The following is a 23,603-nucleotide window of genomic DNA, read 5'->3' as shown; positions in this document are numbered from 1 at the left end:
AGTAGGTGAACGTTTTAACAGTGTGGTTGCAGAAGTCCTCTCTGTAGTAGTGGCATTTGAGCATTAAGGACTTTGTGAAGTGAGGGAATAAGCTATAGAAATAGCAAGAAAAATAGAAGAAAATACATATAATTAAGGTTTTGGAGTACCTACAATAAGTCAGATGAGTACTTTGTGCCATTCAATCTGTACAATGGCACTTGCAAGAAAAGTATTAACTACCTTTATGTTCCAGAGGAAGTAAACAAAAGCTCCCTACTAGTAAAGGACGGTGAACACAATTTAGATGGATCTTTCCTTCTCCTCCTTACTAAGTGCCCTGCTTTCTTTCTTCTAAGTGGTAATTTAAAGTTTTCTTGAAGATTTCCTTACCCTCAAACAACTCATTTTCCTTTGCACCAAAAGTTAAGTAACTAGGAGAAGAAAGGAGTATATTAAAAGGGTCTTGGTCTCCTCAGTAGGTCAAGATGAGTTCATTTACCGCACTTCATCGAGTGATGCTCTATTCCTGACTATACAACTGCACTGCTTTTGGCCCAATGGAGGGCTCTATAAATGTGTATCTTTTGAACAAATAGAAAATATGACTATTGCCATGTTTCCTCTATTTGATGAAAGCTCTTTAAAAGACAAGAGCTATCATTGAAGCTTCATCCCAAGGGCCTGAAGATTGATCTGCTCTCAATACCTTGGAGATATTTAAGAGGTACAAGATAAGTGACAGATACTGCTTCATCAACCACTACCACAACTCATCTGGGATTCAGAACTTCATCTGTTCAGCAAACAGTCAGTTTGGTACTGTCAATCCCCAACTGAATCTTTGTCCTTAGACAAATTAGAAAAATGTTCTTCCTTTCAAGAACATCCATCCATCTCATCCATCCACCTCTCATCACCCTCCCATGAGGCCCCAAACACAATGTAATGGCTGATTAAGTCTAGCAGATTCCCTGACTGAACTCTGATCCTGGAAAGAAGCAAGAGGAGAGAAGACTTGTCTTTGCCTCTGCTCCCTTCCTTCCCATCACCCCCTTTCTCAGCCCATCACCCCCCTTCCTTCCTATCACCCTCTTCCATTGCCATTACCCCTTTTTTCTTCCCATCTCTACCTCTATTTTCTTCCACCACGTCCCTTCGCACCTCCCCTTCTCTTCCCATAACCTCCTTCTCATTTTCTTTCTTTTCTTCAAATTATTGTTTGGATTGGAAAGATACATTTCTTATGTTAAGCTCATTAGGCAAAGGAACAAAGCAATGTTAGGGAAAAGCATTCAAGTCACAGCCTTTCAGTAAGCAGGGAATCCAAAACCATAGAGCAGTAGTGGCTTGGACTTTGCATTGATCATTGGCTGTGCTGTGCATTTCAAAGATAAACTCAGATACTGAAAAACAACCGAATTAGTCACCCTTTCACAGACTGCCTGTTTAGTCTCTCTACATTCTCTTTTATCTACTGCCTCAGTTCCTCATAGGCTGTTTCTAGGTCCAAGACTAACAGACGGGTTTCATGGGGTGACCTCTGATTCACCCATAAACCTGCTTCAGGTCTCATCCAGAAGCTCTTTTCCTTGACACAGCTTCTTTACTTCTGATAGTTACAGAATGCCACCTAGGCCCATGCGGTTGAAGCGCACATTTTTTTTTAACAATCCCTAGACCATCAAATGGTCGCTTATGGAGCACCTGCATGGCTCAGTGGTTGAGCATCTGCCTTTGGCTTTCTCCATCTGCCTGTGTCTCTGCCTCTCTTTTTGTGTCTCTCATGAATAAATAAATGAAATCTTAAAACAAATGGTGGCTTATCTGATCCAGGTGTTTGAGAGTATAATTAAATAATCATGCCAGCCAAAATGAAGAAGTGCTAGAGTAAGGGAAAAGGCACAAGAAGCAGAAGATGTGGGAGGAGAAAAACAGGAGAAGAAAACAGAGTGAAGAACAGAGGACTAGGCGTTCTTGCCAACTGGGAAGAGAGAATTCATCCTAGGCAAGATAATTTATTAGTTTTGTGACCTTGAACAATTCACTTTATGGCTTCAAACCTTAGCTTCTGTATCCGCAAAAGGGGCCTTGATAATAACTGTGCTCTATATCACACAAAAGGAAATACCTTTTGTAAACAATGTGATGCTAGTAAAGTGTAGCTACCAATCTCCATCACTTCTCAGGAAAGAAGGCTACTTGCTGTAGCACCTTCCTCAGAGAATATTTTACTTCTTTATTTCTTAGGCTGTAGATCAACGGATTCAGCATAGGAGTGACCAGGTTATTCAGGACCTGAACAGTTGCATTGAGCCAGGGATTGGGGGTGGGCTGCAGGTAGATGAGGACCACTGGCATAAAGGAGAGGAGGATGGCAGTGAGGTGGGCACTGCAGGTGGAAAAGGCACGGCGTCTGCCTTCAGGAGACCGGATCTGTAGGATGGAACACACAATGCAGCTGTAGGAGGTGAGGATGAGAAGGAAGCAACTGAGGGGCATGAGGCCCACGCTGATGAAGCCCACCATCTCCAGGGCTGAGGTATCAGCACAAGCCAGCTTCAGCATCACCGGGATATCACAGAAGAAATAGTCCACCTCATTGGCGCCACAGTAGGGCAACTGGAAGGTGAGAGTGGTTAGAAAGGTGGCCTGAATGCAGCCAAAAAAGGAGGTCCCCATGGCCAGGATGGCACACACTCTGTGGCTCATGATCACCGTGTAGCGTAGAGGGTAACATATGGCGACAAAGCGGTCATAGGCCATCACTGTGTACAGGAAGCACTCGGTACAGCCCAGGAAATGGTAGAAGAAGAGCTGGGACACGCAGCCTGCATAGGAGATGACCCGGCTGTTCCCTGAGAGGTAGAAGAGCATCTTGGGGGAACTCACAGAAGGGAAAAATATGTCGCACACAGACAGTTGACACAGGAAGAAGTACATAGGAGTGTGAAGCCGAGTGGAGGAGATAATCGCCAGTAGGATGAGCAGGTTCCCCATAAGAGTGAAGATATAGAAGCTCAAAAACAGGACAAAGAGCGTGGTCTCCAGACCCTCGGTGTGTGGGATGCCCAGCAGGATAAACTTGGTCACCACTGAGGCATTCCTCATCTTTGTCTGATGTTGGACTTCACAAAAGAATGGAAGTATCCAAAGTGTGAACGCTGATGTAAAACTAAGAAGCTCTTTGACGAATGGGTAGGTCTCATGTTTTAACAGTCAACAATCAACTTTATGCAAGGACATTTCTTGCATTTCTTTATGCAAGGACGTAAAAAGATAGACAATAACAATTCTTGACTGTATTCTGGAAAACTTTGGTTTTGGCCAAAGTAGATTAAGTTCACTGTATCTATCTTTCTCACAGATTACAGTTAAAAACTCTGGAGGTGCACCTGGCTGGCTCAGTCAGAAGAGCACGCCACTCTTGATCTCAGGATTGTGAGTTCAAGCCCCATGCTGGGTGTAGAGATTATATAAATAAACAAAACTTAAAAAAAAAAAAACAACTCTAGATAAAGTACAAAATGTGTTTACCTAAAAACTCTGGAAAGTAAATAGAAAGAAGTAGATTGTGAAAAGGAGACAAAATCTGGAGAAGCCCACACTGATGTGTTTCTACTTTTTCCTCTTTTCTCCTGTGCTTTTGAGTTGGGAAAGGGTGACAATTACGGATTTGTGTGGTGACTGCCCCAAATGAGGAAATTCCAATAGATAACCCATCTTTTTGACTGGAGAACCCAATAGAAGGTGTTCACAGGTTCAAAAAGTGTGAGGTTAATACCTGGGTTTTTTCCCTCTCTTTCTTCTTTTCTTCCAGCCTAACCCCAAGGCAATTCTGGAAATTACATGGCAGCAGTATGAGCAATAAAAATTTGGAGACAAATTCCAATTTCTGGAGAGAAGATTCTCACATGAAAAGAGAAAGGGATAGAATATTTGTGTAGGAACAGACTTACCAGGATATATATTTATGATGTATTTCAAAGTGTTTGTTATATTTTAATAAGTTATTAACTTAAGGAAAGGAAGAGAGAAAAAATAACCCAAACCAACATGTAATTACAATGCTAGATGCAGAGAAAAATGAAGACTCCAAAGAGTCAGTGATATCCTGAAAAAAAAAATAAAAAGTCATCTGTGTTTACTAGCAGCAGCTTGTTACTAGAGCAACAAGAAACTCTAGACATGCTAAAAGATTCTCTGAGTGAACTTCTGGCTTAATTAGACCCAGTTCTTGAAGAAGGTTCATCATAACCTCCCCCTAGTAACCTTCCTCCTTTGGTCAGTGAAGACTCAGAGTTCATTGATTCTTGACTGTGACCAGGGACAATGATTAATTTGCCCTTAAAGGTACTTTCTCTAACGAGTCCATGATCCTCTTGATTTCTAAGTCCTTTTCAAATAAGAATCATCTTTAAGAACTGAAAATCTAGCGGGTCCCAATAAGTGGATCCCAATACTTCAGTGGGTAAGAAGCAAAAAGTGTCAGTGACCGGTGAGAAAAAATCTGAACACTCACATTGTTCACAGGGAACATGGTGGAATTTTCTGCAGTATAACAAGACAACCCAAGTCCTGTTCTCTGGTTCTCAGAAGAACACAGCATATCCCAGCCACAGGAACTGAGATTAGGTGTTTATAAAAGAAGGTGCCAAGAGTATATACCATCAAGAATTGGACATGCTCATTCCCTCTGGTTCATCTGCTTCAGATCCCTTTGGGCATTTCTCATGATGCAGTCAGTGGTAGCTCTGAGGGAGCAATTATATTAAAGTTAATCACATTGACTCCCCAAGCAAAATAATAATAGATGCTTTGAAATGAAAATATCTATATCCCTTCCAAGTGTGCTTATCTGGAGAATGGACTCTAATACTGACTTCAAGGCTTTAGGCTAAATCCTTTTTTATTTTTATTTTTATTTTGCTTCCCATACTTGCCTATCCTTACATGTGGTAATATGACAACACTTTATTTTCTAGTATGTAAACATTTTAGAACTATGTAGATATCTACAATGAATATCACTGTTGTAGGCAAGATGTAATAAACAATAAGGAATTATTTAACTATTATATGTTTTTTCTAACAAATGCACCTTACAAAACAGCATTAATAAATTAAGTACATTTAAAGGAAGGTTATAAATTGGTAAAGTGTCTTTATAACCTCATATGAAAATAGTTTAATAAAAATAACAGTGATATGGATTGAGCATTTGTCAGCTACTCTGCTAATTTATTTTTATGTTCTTTTATGCTTCAATTTAAGTCTCAAAACAACCTTATTAAGTAGGAGAGGAATAATAGCACCCACGGGGCACCTGGATGGCTCAGGGTTGTGTGTCTGCCTTTGGCTCAGGTTGTGATCCCGGGGTCCTGGGATGGAGTCCTATATCCAGCTCCCTGCAGGGAGCCTGCTTTTCCCTCTGCCTATGTCTCTGCCTTGTTCTCTGTGTCTCTCATGAATAAATAAATAAAAATTTTTTAAATAATGTAAAAAAATAAAAGCACCAAGAATTTAGAACTTAATCACATAGCTAGAAAAGGACTGAGCTGAGAATAAATCCCAAGTCTGATTCCAGACCAAAGCCTCAAGCACTTCTGCTGAGAGAACTCCTGGGACATTTTGATTAGAAAGGCAGAAACTCATTTCTATAGGAGCTGCTATACAGAATTTTTGTGTGCTTTTCCATGATAAATAACCAGTTAAAAAAAAAAGAATGGAACTAATAAGTTAGATTTCATTTTAGTACAGAAAAAAATTAATGGGATAAGATGCCTTGTGAAGGATTGAATTTCTATCACTATTAGGGTTTACGTATGAGTAAGATGACATTCTTGCAGGTTTGTGATGACCTTGTACTCCTTATTTTAATGCAAGATTATCCTACATACATCCTTAATGTCCTTTATAATTTTGAGATTCTTTGATTTTATTACGTTGTTCATCTTTTCAAATATATCTGAGAAGATACAATAAAGCTTAACAAATGGTTCTTCTGGTGAAAAGAAATGAGATCCCTGAAGAAGAGACCTCTGAGCATGATTGTTCTGGGCCCAAATACAAAATTCAGTGCATAAGAAGATAGCACTGTTCCTCCTGTAACACTGAGCATATTAACATTATAATGGTAAGCCTGTATTCTTGGTATCTTGGTGCCAAACATATGAAATAAAATCATACTTGTTTTCTAGAATATACTGTAGCTACAGATAAAAAATAAAGCAAACTTCAAGATTACCTAAGTATCACATAGCTTTAAGAAAAAAACGCAATTTAAAAATGACCTAAAATTGAAGGAAATTCAGAATGTCACTAAATCTGGATAATGAATTATAGTAGGTCAGAGGATTTTTATTTGTTATAAACTCCATTTAGGAAACTCAAGTAAGGGAAGTGAGCAAAGTATGGGTTTGTAATATTCTCTGACTATACACTTTTACCCCATAAATTGGCACTTTAGATACCTCATTTCATTTCACTTTTATGCCCCCTTTTTAAATAGTTCCCAAAACATGATATGACTGGGAGAATGATTAAAGACTCCATTGTGGGATAGGGTGGAGGAGGGGAGATATCCAAAGCGAAGATTTGAGCAGAGAAGTAAAGGGCACCTTGCACAAGGTCATGTCATGGAGTCTGAGCAGAAGATCCTCGAGATAAGCATTTGTATTTGGTTTTTTGGATGTCACTGCATAGAAGATTTTACTAACATTGGGATGGGACATAAAATAAATGGCTGCACAGATAGCAGAGCACCAGCTGAAGAATGCTGGTGGTTGAAGGAAGCTCGGTGATAATGATCACTTGGGCTTGCGAACAGATGACTTTGAGATTCTCAGTGTTTCACTGGTCATGAGCCCAGTGGTGTTGTGATTTATGTGCATGGGTGTCGTGTCATTCACATCCAGCTAATCCCAAATTTGTCCATTCGATAAGATAAAGTATCTCTTTATCTGCTCTTCCAGGATTGGTCTAGATTCTTCCAGGGACTGTTGTGAGTCTCAAACTCACTCAAACTAGGGTATTTTCCTCTTTTTCTATTATTTAAATTAAATTAGCCAACATATAGTACATCATTAGTTTCAGATGTAGAGTTCAATAATTCATCTGTTGCATGTTACACCCAGGGCTCATCATGTCACATGCCCTTCTTAATACCCATCACCCAGTTACTCCATCCCCCCACTCACTTCCCCTCCAGCAACCCTCAGTTTGTTTCCTATAGTTAAGAGTTTCTCATGGTTTTTCTCTCTCTCTAATGACTTCCCATTCAGTTTTCCCTCCCTTCTCCTATGATCCTCTGTGCTATTTCTTATATTTCCACGAGTGAAACCATATGATAATTGTCTTCCCCCAGCTGACTTATTTCACTCAGTATAATACCCTCCAGTTCCATCCATGTTGATGTAAATGGTAAGTATTCATCCTTTCTGAGAGCTGAGTAATATTACATTTGCATATATATGCCACATATTCCTTATCCATTCATCTGTCAAAGGATATCTTGGCTCTTTCCACAGTTTGGCTATTGTGGACATTGCTGCTATGAACATTGGGGTGTGCATGCCCCCTTGGATCACTACATTTGTATACTTAGGGTAAATCTTTGGTGTGAGGTGGTATCTCATTGTGGTTTTGATTTGTATTTCCCTGATGCCAAGTGATGCTGAGCATTTTTTCATGTGGCTATTAGCCATTTGTAAATCTTCTTTCAAAAAATGTCCGTTCATGTCTTCTGCCCATTTCTTATCTGGGCTATTTGTTTTTTGGGTGTTGAGTATGAGAAGTCCTTTTAGATCTTGGATACTAGCCCTTTATCTGATATGCCCGTTTTAAATATCTTCTCACATTCTGCAGGTTGCCTTTTAGTTTTGTTAACTGTTTCCTTTGTTGTGCAGATTTTTTTAAATTTAAATTCAATTTGCCAACTGTGCAGATTTTATCTTGATGAGGTTACAATAGTTCATTTTTGCTTTGTTTCCCGTGGCTTTGAAAATGTGTCTAGCAAGAAGTGCTGTAGCCGAGGTCGAAAATGTTGCTACCTGTGTTCTCCTCTAGGATTTTGATGGATTCCTGTCTCATATTTAGGGATCACTTTCTAAAGGAGGTTCTCTGTTTCTCCTGAAGCTTACCTCTTTACCTTTCTCACTTTCTAGCTTGTATATAGACTAACATACACAAGGACCTGTGCGTTTAAGCTTAGAAAATCAAAGAACTCCAGAGGTTTAGTAGTCAGCATGGTAATATAGAGCAGAAGAGAACATAATTCTGACTGAGCAAAAAGTTATTGCTATAACAGAAAGAATGAAAATAGAGAAAACAGAAATCTTAGGATTTTTCCCTAACTTCACCACATGTTTATTGTTTGAGTTTAGAAAATAAAAGAGAAGGGTGCTTGGGTGGCTCATTTGATTGGGTGTCTAACACAAGATTTTGGCTCAGGCCATGATCTCAGGGTCGTGGGATCAGGGATCAAGCTCTGTGTCAGGCTCTGCACACATCAGGGAATCTGAGATTCTTTCTTCCTCTCCCACTACCCCTCCCCCTACTTGTGTTTTTTCTCTCTTTCTCTCTTTCTCTATCAAATAAATAAATAAATCTTTTTAAAAAAGGAAAAAGAAAATGAAAAAGAAAGGGCCTAGGAGGTAAGTTACAGGGCAGAGGAGGCCTCTAAGCATAACTGGTCTGGGGTTTGCAGTTAGGTGGACACACACACACACACACACACACACACACACTGGAATATTACTCAGCCATAAAAAAGGATGAGATCCTGCCATTTGGGACAACATAGACAGACCTGGATATATTATGCCAAGTGAAATAAGTCAGTCAGAGAAAAAAAAACTATATGATTTCACTTATATGTAGAATCTTACAAAGCAAAACAAATGAAAAAACAAAGCAGAAATAGACCCATAAATACAGAGAACAAACTGATAGTTGCCAGAGGGGAGAAGGTGGCAGATGAAAAAAATGAGTGAAGGTGAAAGGGAGGTACAGGTGTCCAGTTATTAAATTAATAATCACTAGAATGAAAGGTACAGTATGGGGAATATGGTCAGTGTTGCTGTTTTGGTGTTGTATGGTAAAAGATGATAGTTACACTCATGATGAGCATAACGTAATGGACAGAGTTGTCAAATCACTATGTAGTACCCCTGAAACTAATGTATGTCAACTATACTAAAAAAAAAAAAAGAAACAACAATAAAAATAAATAAAAAAGGGATCAAAGAACAAAAGTTAAAATAGTAAAATGTATCTGCTGGAGGCAGTAATCAAGGTCTTATATTTAAATACTTAGTAGCAATAAATATCCCCTCTGCCAAGATAGGTGAAATTCTTTGGGTAGAGTGGCCTAGATGGGATTGTTTGGGTCCCAGATATCATTCTGCCAATGATTTCCTGTGTTGACCCATCAGATTTCAAGTCTACTTAATTTTGTTTAGTCTCTAAGGCTGCATACTTGAATTCAAGAATAAATTAGACTTGCTTCAGGGACTTCTTAGTTGTTGACAGGACTTAATGACTTGAAAAATCAGGTATTTACAAGCTACCATTTCTTTGTTGCAATGCACAACAGAACAAACTCAGGAATAATATTTCTTAATCCTTGCAACAAAGGATGCTACCAATTATCTTAAAGATCCTTAAAGAATTCTCCAAAGTTCCATTTCATTGATTTAAACTAAAGCCAGAAAGCCACAGATATCAGTTTAAGGGATTAATGCATGAAGACCGCATGGAATAAATGCTGGGTTTTATATAAATGTTTTATAGAGGGAAAATGAATATCAAGAATAATTATCAAGGACCTACTACGTAGCAGACATTCTGCTATTTGAAGATATGGCAGTGAGCCATAGGTACAGGGATCTACTTAATGGAGATTACAGTCTAGTGTGGACTTGGACAATAAATAGACCATTACAAACTAGAATACTAGAGGTCAAAGCAGGAGAATATTGGATTGGGCACAACAACAACACATACGTGAGTCTGTAGCTTATATTTTAAAGTTCTGGTTAGGTTTTTTCTAGGTATGACATATGGTGGGAAAGAAGCTTTCCTAGGCAAGAGATATACAAAAGCTAAATATTACATCATTATATTGCTGTCATTTTTAATTGTCTTTGCACAGAAAAATGGAGATTGCTAACCACTGCTAAGAGATACTTTCACTATGGTTGAGAACTGAGTGTTTATCAGTTGTACAAAGGACAGGGGGAAGAGGTGATGGCAATGGTATTTGTGGGCCCATGAATCCAGATCACCCTTAGTACTTCTAATCTGTGTCTCAGAGATACTCATGAGAGCAAAATTCAGAGAGAGCAATGGCATCAAAAGCCATGGGAGTAAGAAATCCTGTCAATAGAATTCCACTCAGTGAGGATGTATACTAACAGATGGGCTAAAATTAAACATATCAATTCATACAACCTAAGAGACAATGACTTAGGCTAGTAAAAGATCCTGTTATTTCTGATCACAAGAATATTCTTCTCTCTAAGATTTTCTTCAGGGCAGCATTGACATCCTTATTCCTCAGGCTGTAGATCAGGGGGTTCAGCATGGGCACAATGATGGTATAAAACACAGAGGATACTTTCCCTTGGTCCATGGAGCTCACAGATGACGGCTGCAGGTACATGAATGCAGCAGATCCAAAGAAGACAGCAACAGCTGAGATGTGAGAACTGCAGGTGCTGAAGGCTTTGGACCTGCCCTCAGTGGAGCGGATGTGGAGGATGCTGGAGAGGATGAAGACATAGGAGGCAAGGATCGTCAGGCTGGGGGCAAGGATATTAACTGTACTAAAGATTAGAATCACTAACTCATTGACATGGGTATTAGAACAGGAGAGTTTTAACAAGGAAAGAAGATCACAGAAATAATGATTGATCACATCAAATTTGCAGAAATGAACCCTAAACATGCAACCTGTATGAACAAATGCACAAACCAGGGCTATAATATACACTCCTGAAATCAGGGAGAAACAAGCCTGATGGGCCATGATGACATTGTAAAGCAAGGGGCTACAGATGGCAACATAGCGGTCATAGGCCATTACTGCTAACATGTAACACTCTGCAATAGCAAAAACAAGGAAGAAATAGAGCTGAGTCATGCATTCAGGGTAGGAGATGACATTCATCTCTGTCACAAAGTTCTCCAGCATTTTGGGGGTAATGACAGTGGAATGGCAGAGGTCAATGAAGGACAAGCTACTGAGGAAGTAATACATGGGCGTGTGCAGGTGAGCACTGAGCCCTATCAGCATGATCATGCCCAGGTTCCCCACCACCGTGACCACATAGATTCCTAGGAAGAGGAAGAAAAGGGGCAGCTGGAGTTCCGGTTGTTGTGTTAGCCCAGCGAGGATGAATTCAGTCACTGTGGAGTGATTTCCCGCTACCATTTTCCACTGAGTAGTTTCTGAAGGAGAGAGAGAAAACCATTGTTGTTGAGAAAATTTCATTATTCTTCTCTATCTAGAGTAATCATCCGTGTAGATGATTCATGACTTAGATATTCTCTTGGTCTATACGATCATGTAATTGACCCAGAGGTTAATTTGCATTAAGTAGGATTCATTGTGACTTAATGTTTATTAAGCCTCATTTCCAAATATAATAAATATATTTCATGTAAAAATAGATATGTTTCTAATCACTGAAAACTTGCTAAGTGTCTATTTTCCTATTTTGAACATTTCAATGATCATCAAGCCAATATTTCTAAGTGAAGACCTAGAAACTTAAATATTTAGAGAAGTCAAGGTAAATGAGGAATATTGGCTTCATGACAACTTGGGTACAAAGGATACTTAAGAGTAATGGTCTGCGATTAACTTTTAGTAGGAGTGCACAGAGGCCTTATTAATTTCAGTCCTTTCAATTTTAAAAATAATTATCAGGAAATTCCAATTTCTATATAAAATCTTCCAATGTTTAAATATTTTTCTTAAGATTAAACAATACCTGCAACTATCATTGTACCACGGTGTTTCCCACCCAGACTGGACCACAGTTAGTGGTTTCGTGTCCTGGACCAAGTACTTCTGTCTTTGCTTGAAAAGGCTGTATGAGTGGTGGTTAAATGGTAGGCCTTAAATTCAGAGTTTGATACGATCATTTAGTTACTAGCTGATACAGTTTTGGCTTTGATAAGTCAAACAATCTCTTTGTGTCTTGGCTTCTAAATCTGTAAAAGAGAAATAATATTACCTACCTATAAGCATTTGTATACACAACAATTTGTGCAAAAATGTGCATGGCAGCTGATTCCTAACAACTCCAAATTGGAAACAACTCAAATGTGTGTTCATAAACCGATGAATAGATGAATGAGTTGTAAAATACATCCATACACATATACATACATACATACACATATGCATATGTGCATACATACATACATAGAATGGAATACAATTCAGCATTTAAAAAGAAATAAATCACAAATACATGCAATAACACAAATCTCAAAAACATTGTGTTTTTTGAAATAAATTGCATAAAATTTACTTTTAAAGTTTGGAAATATTCATTAGGGTAGTTAGAATAGTGGTTTTCTTTGTGTGAGAATTTTTAGCAAGGGATTGGATTTATTTAATAAATATCAGATTTTATCTTTCTTCTTAGTTTTCCTAAAATGAAATTTCAACACTTTAAAAATGATCAAATGTGTTGTATCAGGTTTTTCGTGATAATTCTTTAATTTTAAAAAATATTTTGCAGGGGTGCCTGGGTGGCTCAGTGAATTAAGTGTCCTGCTCTTGATTTTGGCACAGGTCATGATCTCAGGGTCATAAGATCAAGTAGAGTAGGCACAGGTCATGATCCAAGGGTCATGAGATCAAGCCCAATGTGGGGCTCTGTGCTTAGCACTGAATCTGTTAGAGATTCTCTCTCTCTCTACTTCTCTGGGAACTTCCCCTTCCTCACATACTCTGTCTCTCCCTCTGAAATAGATAAAATCTCTAAAAAATATTTTTGATTATGCGAAAATTTCTGCTTATTCACTCCTGAAATCAGCAAATTGTGGTACTTCTCTTTTTCCTTGATCTCTCATTCTAGAAGATTTTCAAATTTATTAATTAATTTAAAGAAAGCAACTTTTGGCTGTGTTGATTTTGTGAAATATATGATTATTTTCTATTTAGATTATTTCTAATAACTATTTTATTCTTTGCTAATTTCTTTATCATGATTGCCTATTCTTTCCCTAACTTCTTGAAATGGAAGCTTGCATCAATATCTTCAGCTTTTTTTTTCTGACATGTACATATTAAGTTGTACATTTCTCTCTAAGCCCCATTTTAGCTGCATCTCACAAGCTTTGATATATCAAATTTACAGTATCATCCAGTTAAAATATAATTTCTATTTCATTTTTTCATTGTCGCAAAGATTATGGAGAAGTGAATTGTCACCTTTCCAGAAGTTAGGCTTGTTTTTGTTTGTTTGTTTGTTTGTTTGTTTGTTTGTTTTTAGCTAGCCCTACTTTTAATTATTTTGTCTTAATTTCATTGTGGTCAGTGAGCATACTGTGAATGATCTAAAGTATTGCAAATTGCTCAGAATTTTTTATATTGAAGCATAAAGTCAGTTTTTTTTTTTTTTAAGATTTGCTTCTTTCTTTGAAAGAGAGAGAGCACATGAGCAGGAGCAGATGCAGAGGGAGAGGGAGAGAATCTCAAGCAGGCTCAGTGCTGAGTGTGGAACCCAATGTGGGGCTTGATCTCACACCCCTGAGATCATGACCTGAGCCAAAATCAAGAGTTGGATGCTTAACCAACTGAGCCACCCAGGTCCCCCATAAGGTCAGTTTTTATAAGTATTCCCAATGCATTTTAAAATATGTTGTTTGTTTTTTGTAGGTCCTATCATGCATATCATTTCAATTATATCCACTTTATTAACAATGCTGTTTAGCTCTTATATATGCATAGTGATTTTTTATTATCTGTTATTCTAATAGTTATTGAGATAAGTGTGTCAGTGTCTCCCACCAAAGTTTCTGATTTGTCTATATTTCCCTTCAGGACTTAAATTAAAATCTGTATTGTTATGGAATGGCCCCTTTTATATTTAATAATGTGTCCTGGTTATAGTCTTCTTTATCTGATATTAATACATTATCATGAGATTTATTTTTGGCTAGTGTTTGCAGAGCATATAATTTTACATCTATTTAGTATTTCTGTGTATTTGTTGAAAGAGGCAACAAATAAAACAGTTATTTTAAAATAGAATCACATAAAATAGCAACAGGTAAGCATCAAGTACTTAGCATCAGATCTAACAAAATGTGTGCAATGTTTACTTACTGAAACTTTTAAATAACTTTGAGAAAAACAAGAGAAAATCTTAATAAGGAGAGAGATTTACCATATGTATGGATTAGAAGACTAGTAATAGTGTAAAGATATCCTTCCCAAATATAGGGATAGATCAACATATTTCATTTCTTAGATATAACTTCTAAACAGATAATCAATACATTAACACACCAATTCATCATTTGGCTACTTCTGGTCATCTCATAGATTTATAGAAAATATCAGTTTAGTCTGATATTGGAAGACAATCAAGATACTGATTCTCAATAGATTATACCCCCTTCTCTCTCATTCTGATATCTGGTAGTTAGATTCTATTTTTGATGTTTTCTTAAAACTCTAGAGACTCAAGCACATTTTAATGTGCTAGCTTTCATGCTCTGTATCCCTTCCTCCTTGTATCTGTGTTCACTTGATGTACACATATTGGATCAGTAAATGCCTTCCTTTCTGGAATCCAACTTGTCCAAGTCAAAGGAATTTTGCATCAAGGTCAATACTTCAGTTGTTCACTTGAATATGACAAAGACATGGTTTATTGTTATTTCATATAAGCAATTGACACAGGTAATAATAATAGTGAGGTCATAGGTAACAGAGTTCTGTGGGCTGGTTGCTCTATAGTCAGATATAGATGACCATATTTGAACACAGAATGTTCAGAGATTTCTCAATATGGTTGAACAGAGATCTCTAATTGAACACCAATAAAAAATAAATTTAAAAAATGTAAAAAAAAAATAAAAAATGATGAATGTAAATGTGATTATAATGAAAAACAGGAGTTCTTTGATCCACCCTTCCTGGTTAGCCCTGTTCCTGAGAGATGACCTAATTTCTACAGAAGAGCACTGATAAAGTTTTTTCTAAAGTTTACCTCCACAGCTCTAAATAATTTGTTCATATTGCTATTTCTAGACTTGACAACTTTGAACATTAAATAAACTTTCCAGATTATAAATGGAATTACTTTTTATTAAAAAGTTAAAGTGGTGACCACCCCCTTCTCTGTCATTCTGATATCTGGTAGTTAGATCCTCTTTTTTATGTTTTCTTAATCACTTTTAGATCTTTAAAAATATTCTCAAAACTCTTTATTCATAACTTCCAAAATTCTCTCAACTCATCTGGAGAGATTTTGTTTGTTTAATACAGAATTTCTACTTCTATCCTAGGCATTGTGAGTCAAAATTTCTGAGGGTAAGAAAGTTTACAGAACTGAACTTTCTAAAAATAAGATTAGAAGAAAACAAAACTCTCAAAGTAATTCTGGTAATTGTTTGGAAATAATTAGATAAAGAAATTGAAGTCAGCCTACTGGTTTAAATAGAGAACTTCAGGACTTTCTCCCCTCCCCCCCCTTTCTTTTCTTTAAAAAATTAACTGAGTAAGCATTACTGAGAGACAACAAAATGTCAGACATTGAGCTGAGTAATAGAAATGTAAAAAAATAAAATGATGCATATCCTGGTCTAATAGCACTCAAAATCTAATTTCTATTCTGGCACATATTTTCTCAACACTTTCTAAAGATTAAGATGTAAATTTTGTGATCATCTAACTTACAGATTAAATAAAATTGGGAGGAATAGCCTCTAATCAAGAATGAAATTGATTGTTAACACGACCCAAAAGTCCTGTGCTAACAGGTAGAGAAATATTGTATAGAGATTTCATTTTAAGGAGGTCTAAGAGTCACTATAATTAAGCATAATGTGGCCATAAAAATCAGAGGGAAGTCAGAGAGAAATAAAAATTTTGAATGGTTTCTCTGATTCAGAGTTATGAACCTAAGGTATGTTTGATTTTTATTTATTTAAAAATATTTTTCCATTATTTATTTATCATAACCTTATGTCCATAGGTTCAATATGAGGCTCTGAAAAACATATTTGCTTGTGAACGAACTATGGCTCCCTATAAACAAAAGGACAAATCAAGCATATGAGGCTTGATATTCTATTATATTCAAGTTTGGTTATTAAAAATTGAGCCTATATGACAGTGGCAAAGTCTGGTCAGAGCTAATTAACTAAGATTGTAAATCATGTAACAAAAAATGAGATAAGGCCACTGAACATCATAAACATTGAAAGCTTTTCCTTCTACTCTTTTACTTACTTGAACTATAGTAGTCATGGTGGAAAAGATAGTTGGAAATAGCACTATGAAATTAAACTCTGGAATTTTTCTTTTGTGAGTTCAGCTAGGTTTTAGAAATTCCTAATTCTCCAGGGTATCATGTAAATCCTGTGGTTTAACAATACTCCCACATTACTATAACTTCTGCCCTAAAGGATTACCAGGACAATGCATCCAGACACTGAAAATAGTCCAAACAAACAAGTTAAAATTTGGTGGAGAAAATAATTGTTAAGTTCTAATGTCAGTTTAAAAAAATTCTTCACATACGAGATACATGGTTTGAGTATAATTCCTATGAAAACATAAAATAGGCATATTTCTTATTAAATCAATAAAGCCCATAGAATAGTGGATGATACAAATGGTGACAGGAGGGGCACCTGGGTGATTCAGTCAGTTGAGCATCTGCCTTCAGCTCAGGTTATGATCCTGGGGTCCTGGAATGGAGCCAGGGCACTTGCTCAGTGGAGAGTCTGCTTTTCCCTCTCCCTCTTACCCTTGACCACCCTGCTCATGCTCATTCTCTCTTTCTCTCTCTCTCAAATAAATAAAGTTCTTTTTTTAAAAAGGAAATGGGAGATTTTGATTTCACTTATAAAACTGCTAGACTATGATAATGAATGAATAATCCACATAAGATCTATAACTGAGCTCCCCCTGTGCAGCTCAAGTTCCATAGAATTGGATTGTCCTGAAATGATCACAATGGTCCTGAGGTATAGGTTTTAGCCCTTGGGTTAGTGGGGATAGCTAAGACTTACAGAGCCTCTTAGCTGGTCACCAACAGCCACAAAGTGTCTCATCCACTTACCCCATTAGGCCACATCACTATTAAATATTCTCTGTGTAGCATGAGGCTAGGAAGCACTGTGCTACACTTTTATCGGTAGTTCTGCATTAGTTATGGACGTCCTTTATGAGGAAGGCATACAGTAGCTATCAAGAGTTTGGGAAATATTTTAAGGTAATGGGATCACTTGCAGGCATCTTTATATATCCTAAGAAAAGCAAATGGGAAGAGATTTTATTTTGTATATATGTTTAAAACATTTAGAAATATTCCCTTTAGCCAATGTAAGAAAAAAACTATTCTAACATTTATTAGAAAGGGAATGAGCTATTTATTGTTAGTGATAAAATATACTCAACCATAAGCCAGATGAAGATCCGCATTCTGGGACATTGGAGAAAAGATGTTCTTAATTGAATTTAGAATAAAGTACAAAAATCCACACTCTTTTGCCCCTCTCCACTCTTAGTTCTTGAGTATCATCTTCCTCTGCTACAAAACACTTGGCTTCTTTCAGTTCCTGGAATATGTCATGTTTTCTTTTTTTTTTTTTTTTTTTTTATATGTCATGTTTTCTTAACTGCCTACCTTTTCATTTTCTATTTTTTCACATGAAATGGTTTCACCAACTCTTTGTCTCTCTGTTATCTGTTAAATATTATTTCTCTTTTCAAATCTCATTAAAATTGAAATAATTATGGAAGCTTTCCAATTCTTTGTAATTGATAGGACCTTTCAACGAAATGCTCAGAGAACTGTCATTTCTAAATAGCACATTTTCAGACCTGAATTACGCTATACATCAGATGGAGCAAATCAAACTGAGCCTTGTCTGTATCCCAAGTAAATAGCACAATGTTTGGCACAGTGTAGGAGGATTGCAAAAAGCATTTTATAAATCAATCAATTAATCAATCAATGTATGAAGGGACATTGGCCTGAATTCCAAAGTAATTACTTCCAGACTTCAGTAGTCTCGAATCACAAGGGTAAGATGAGCACACTCACCTTTATTCTTTCTGGAAACCTCATTGCCAAATTGTATTTATAACATGCTCTTAGAGGATGCTCTAATGCTGGTGCTGGGAGTCCTAGGGATGCAGCATTCCTCATATCTTTAGTGCTGGGAGGGCAGGCACAGCCTCTGGTCTCAAAGCCACCTTCAAAGCTGGTTTGTGTCACAGGCCAGCATCTCTAATTGTAGGTCTCCAGCTTCAGCATAGCAAACACCTCATCTCCATATGATAGAAGATCAAGGCACATCCTGACAAAGTATCTAATGCTAGATAGGGCTACAGATTTTAAAATATTGAATTAAACCATTAAAAAAATAAACCATTTATTTCCTTTCAGAAAATATGCTTAATCTATTTTATGCATAAGTAGGTAATATATTTACTTGATTCAAAAGTCAAGTTCTGATTGCTGCGCTCTGAAGATTGGTTCTAGATTCAGGCATGCCAGGCACCAAATAACGTGGAGACAAATACTCTCGAGGATTTCCATGTCTCAGGAAAGAAGCCTTTGAGAAAAGAAGCACTTGCATTAGCATTTCCCAGTTGTTTTAATTTTTTCCTTCCAGAGGGATTCTTTATCAGTTCTGAATTTATTAATTATGATAAAAATCTGTTCATAGGATCACCTGAGTTGTTGTTCTTGTTTTTAATGCAGATTCTGATCCAGCAGATCTGAGTGGGATTGAGATTCATTTTTTTAAATTTATTTATGATAGTCACAGAGAGAGAGAGAGAGAGAGGCAGAGACACAGGCAGAGGGAGAAGCAGGCTCCATGCACCGGGAGCCCGACGTGGGATTCGATCCCGGGTCCCCAGGACCGCGCCCTGGGCCAAAGGCAGGCGCCAAACCGCTGCGCCACCCAGGGATCCCGGGATTGAGATTCTGCTTTTTTTTTTCTTCTTTGTTCATTATTGGACAGAACTGTCCCATGGATTAGTTGACATCCAGTAGTGGGCCCCCATCACTGTATTATCCAAAAGTCCCCACAATTTCCAAAAATACACTCCAGATATCTACTGCTATGGAGATAAAGGTAGCAGAATGCTTGAGACAGTGGTAAATTGTATACAATGATTGTTTCCTGTTAGCATTTTTGTCTGTCAGTGTATTCTTAAGCCATAAATTATACGGCATTTTAAAGATTATTCTGGAAAACAAAACAAAACATTTATATCCCAGTGTAGTTAGGTTCTTCAAAGGCCTTAACTCAAAAAACTTAAAAAAAACTCTCTACTACTATGTACGAAATATCTTACTAACAGTGCTTCCAAATGAGCTCTCTGCTTTGTTTTATAATGGACTAATTTGTAGGTTCTTTTAAATTACATACCTGTTGGGAAGGTTGGACATGGTCAGTGGCTTCTGAAGGATAAGACTTTTCTACAAAAATGTCCGTAGTAGGATTTTTAAAACTTTTTGCCATACTCAGAAATCTGTTACTTCTATTACCAAAAGGTCCACTATAATTTCCTTTTTTTTAATTAGCAATAATCATGCCTTGGATAAACTTCATTGGCTATGATACTGCCACTGTGCAAAGCTTAATTTCTGTTTTTTTAATATGTCAAGCAAATTGAGTCCCTACCATACATAAGGAAGTTTCTTTTACATTTTTTGTCTCCAAAGTGGTAAGTATGTTTTTAGATGGAAGTACATAAAATGATTCTCCACGTGGTTATTCCAGAAACTGGTCTCTTCCTCTTCTGCCCTTTATTTATACTATCACTTTCCTGGAGGATTTGTAATCTATTTGCTATTTACGAAAGCTGGCTGACACTGTAGACAGTATTGGTTGTACAATGTAAGGAATGTTTTTAATTAAAAAAAAAAAGGAATGTTTTTACACATAGGTCAATTGGGTTAGTTTTCTTTAAAAGTTTAGGTTTTGCCTTATGATCACTGTATACTTCAACTTTCCTTCCTCAATCTGCCTCTTAAGCAGATGATGTAATATTTTAATCATTTCTGCCCTGATGGTACAGGCAATAGAACACTGAGGTTAAGATGAGAAGTTGTTCAGTAGCAAAAATGTCACACAAGGGCAGAAACTCTGCATTTTTTTTTTTTTTTTACAAATGCTTAGTGAGGGCTTTTGGTCTATAGTCCATACTGTGAATAGCAGGATTTAGAGGATGCAGGCACATTCTAACAAGGTATCTTATTCTGGATAGGGTTACAACTTTTAAGATAATGAATTAAACCATTTATTCCCTTGCAGAAAATATATTTTTTTTATGCATGAGTAGGCAATATACCTCCTTGATTCAAAAGTCAAATGAATGTACAATTCAATTTTGAGGGTTAAGGGACAAGAATTCCGAATATTGATGTAATACATGCCTTTTTGAGGTCCTCGTTATTAATAATCCCACATGCTAAATTGTTTATTTAAAGAAAATATTTTATTATTAGGCATCTATGTTTCATATTCCTTTTTCTTTCTTATATATTTCCACACTTTTTTTCCCTCACAAACAGGAATATTTGAAAATGTCTCAGTTTGAATCATGGTAAATTTGATGTTCACAAGAGAGGGGGAACTCTAAAATATGGCTAAATATATTAGATTCAATTCTCATTAAAGGAACTTAAGATTGAGTTACATTAGTGTTTCTCAATTTTAGATGCACATTTCAGTACATCAAAAGATTTTTATTTTTAATCTCAATACCCAGGGTGCACTCCATATCAATTAAATCTAAATTTTAAAGTCTGAGGTCAAATATCAATATTTGTTAAAAGCTTCTCAAACTTTAATGTGTACAGGAATAACCCAAGAATCTTGTTCAAATACAGATTCTAAATTAGCGAATCTAGTGTATGGTTTAAGATTATGCATTTTCAATAAATCCTCAGGCTATTCCAATGCAGCTGGTCTATAGACAGCCTTAGGAACAAGGTGTTAGATGATCTCTATTTCAAATCCTTCCCACCATAATTCTTTCAGATTCAAGCAAGTTCTCACATGTCCATGCATCACAAAGCTTCTTTTAGCTTTGGAATAGCAGTGACTGTAGGATTTTGGGATATTTATGGGCAAATACTATGTGCCTGGAAAGCCACTTTACAGGTGAACAGACCTAGGCTGTTTCCTCAGTGTGCTGAATAAAAGAAGTGGGAAAAGAATTGGAACTTGGTTAACGCCAAGAATGGGAAGGGCAGGAACAGACATTTCCATAAATGATTGTACAATAATGAAAATTATTGAGATTCATAGAAGCTACAGTTTCCATTCTGTGAGTGTATATGTACTGATTCCAGAGAGAATACATATATAAGAAAGAGAAACGGGGAGACAAAGTTTGAATGTTACCAAGACATATGTGTTCCAATTGTATTGCTATGAATTGTTACCTAGGGTTAGTGAGCTCCATCTCTAGAGTTCTGTCCTCTTCCTTCTTTTTTTTTTTTTTTGTTCTTTGTTTTTTGTTTTTTTTTCTCCTTCTATTTAATAATCCAAACTAGAAATTTTTGTTCATCCTCATAATCTCCTGTACTTTGCTCACCTCAGTTCCGCGATGTCTAAACAATCCACTTTTCAAAGATATCTTGAGAGTCTCCTTCCTTTCTAGCCCCACTGTCACTGCATGCAGCCTCTTGCTTAGAACAATCAGATGGTTGGGTGTCTGGGTGGCTCAATTGGTTAAACATCTGACTTTGGCTCAGGCCATGATTTCAGGGTCCTGGAATTGAGCCCGTTGTCAAGCCTGGTTCAAATTCTGTGCTCAGCGAATCTGTTTCTCCCTCTCCCTTTGCCCCTCCCCTGCCTTATATGTGCTCACTTGCTCACTCACTCTCTCTCAAATACATAAATAAAATCTCTTAAAAAAAAAGAACAAATGGTCGCTGACTTGCCTTAATTCAGCCTTATTATTTTTCCATCCATCCTCCACACCAACTTAAGTATGATACTACTAACATGCAAAACTGTTTCCCTTCCCTGCTTAAAAAACATTTAGCGGTTTCTGTCACTAAAATAAGGAGTGAAGTCTTACATACATCCAGAGGTGATTCATGAACAGTCTTTTGTCTACTTTTCTTTTTTTATATCTCTACCATATTACCAAAATATGACATGAGTTTCTGGGTTTACAGAGGCTTTTCCCTTCTTTCTTGATGAAACTTAATCTGTATTTTATATAGAAGCTTAAGCTCCAATAAATAAAGGGTCTACCCACTAGGACTCCTTTTGTTTGCACTTCATGAGTCCATTTGTGTCTACTGGACAGAGCACTGGACTAGGAGTCAGACCTAAGAGTTGCAATTGTAGCCATTTTCCCTTGCATCATAGAACTGATGAAAATTAAGTCAAATAATAAATATGAGGATTTTGAAAATGAATGTTTGATGTCATTAAATGAATGGATAATGGAATACAAGGGTGTTAAAGATATATATATTTCTGTCCTAGATTTTAAAAATATAGGTAAACACTGCAACTTGTTATATCAACACAGCATTCTATCCTAAGAACATTGACATAACAATAATGCGGTGGATGGTCTGAATAGGGAAGAGACAAAGGACAACTGAGTGTCTAGAATATTATGTAAATCCATAGTTACAAGATGTTATATGTCCCAAAACAGAAGGACAAAATATGAAAGGAAAGAAGAGATGTTTCAAAGAAAAAATTGACATAAAATGGCAACTCTAAATGATTGGGCAAAAGAACATGAACCACATGAAAATGATACAATTGAGCAGGATATTTGACTACCCTACAGTTACTTCATAAAGAGCTGCAGCATCACTGGTAAATAAGATAATGTTTGGGATGCTTTTATAAAAAGTTGTTCTCAAGTGTAATACTTGAAACTCTATAATGAGTCCCTATAATTAGACTCTGCAATGAGTCTCCATGTTTGCTAATTTTTGGTCATGATCAGTACAGGTTTGAAAGATTTTTTAGGGCAGCCCAGGTAGCTCAGTGGTTTAGCACCGCCTTCAGCCCAGGGTGTGACCCTGGAGACCCAGGATCTAGTCCCATGTCCGGCTCCCTGCATGGAGCCTGTATCTCCCTCTGCCTGTGTCTCTGTCTCTCTCTTTCTGTGTGTCTCACATGGGTAAATAAATAAAATCTTTAAAAAAAATAAAAAAGCTTGTTTTTTAAAAAAAGAAAGATTTTTTATTATTTTTATTGTATTAAATGAAATAAAAGCATTGAAATTATTTATAGAAAGGCATCAATCCCATAGGGAACTGGGGATAACATATGAGTAGAAGGAAATTCTCAAGGATGTCTTAGACCTAGCCACAGTCACCTGGAACCAAAGGATCACTTTGAATAAAATTATGGGTCCCATAGTCAAT

The 23,603-nt window shown here is 36.8% G+C and overlaps 2 protein-coding genes and 1 pseudogene across 2 annotated transcripts; all 3 read right to left on the bottom strand.

The window, feature by feature from the left end:
* Positions 1-2,157: 2,157 nt before the first annotated feature.
* Positions 2,158-3,090, bottom strand: LOC140625453 (olfactory receptor 10D1B-like). The gene has a single exon (XM_072812728.1). It carries the CDS (start codon positions 3,088-3,090, stop codon positions 2,158-2,160), a length of 933 nt encoding a protein of 310 aa, XP_072668829.1.
* Positions 3,091-10,047: 6,957 nt separating this feature from the next.
* On the bottom strand, positions 10,048-11,450 carry LOC140625448 (olfactory receptor 8G1-like). Its single transcript, XM_072812722.1, has one exon. The coding sequence runs from the start codon at positions 11,411-11,413 to the stop codon at positions 10,478-10,480; it is 936 nt and encodes a 311-aa protein (XP_072668823.1). The 5' UTR covers positions 11,414-11,450; the 3' UTR covers positions 10,048-10,477.
* Positions 11,451-19,681: 8,231 nt separating this feature from the next.
* Positions 19,682-19,832, bottom strand: LOC140631339 (U4 spliceosomal RNA; annotated as a pseudogene).
* Between the last annotated feature and the right edge of the window lie 3,771 nt (positions 19,833-23,603).

Source organism: Canis lupus, chromosome 3, assembly GCF_048164855.1.
Source record: "Canis lupus baileyi chromosome 3, mCanLup2.hap1, whole genome shotgun sequence".
Classification (NCBI taxonomy): domain Eukaryota; kingdom Metazoa; phylum Chordata; class Mammalia; order Carnivora; family Canidae; genus Canis; species Canis lupus.
This window is presented reverse-complemented; position numbering and strand designations above follow the sequence as displayed.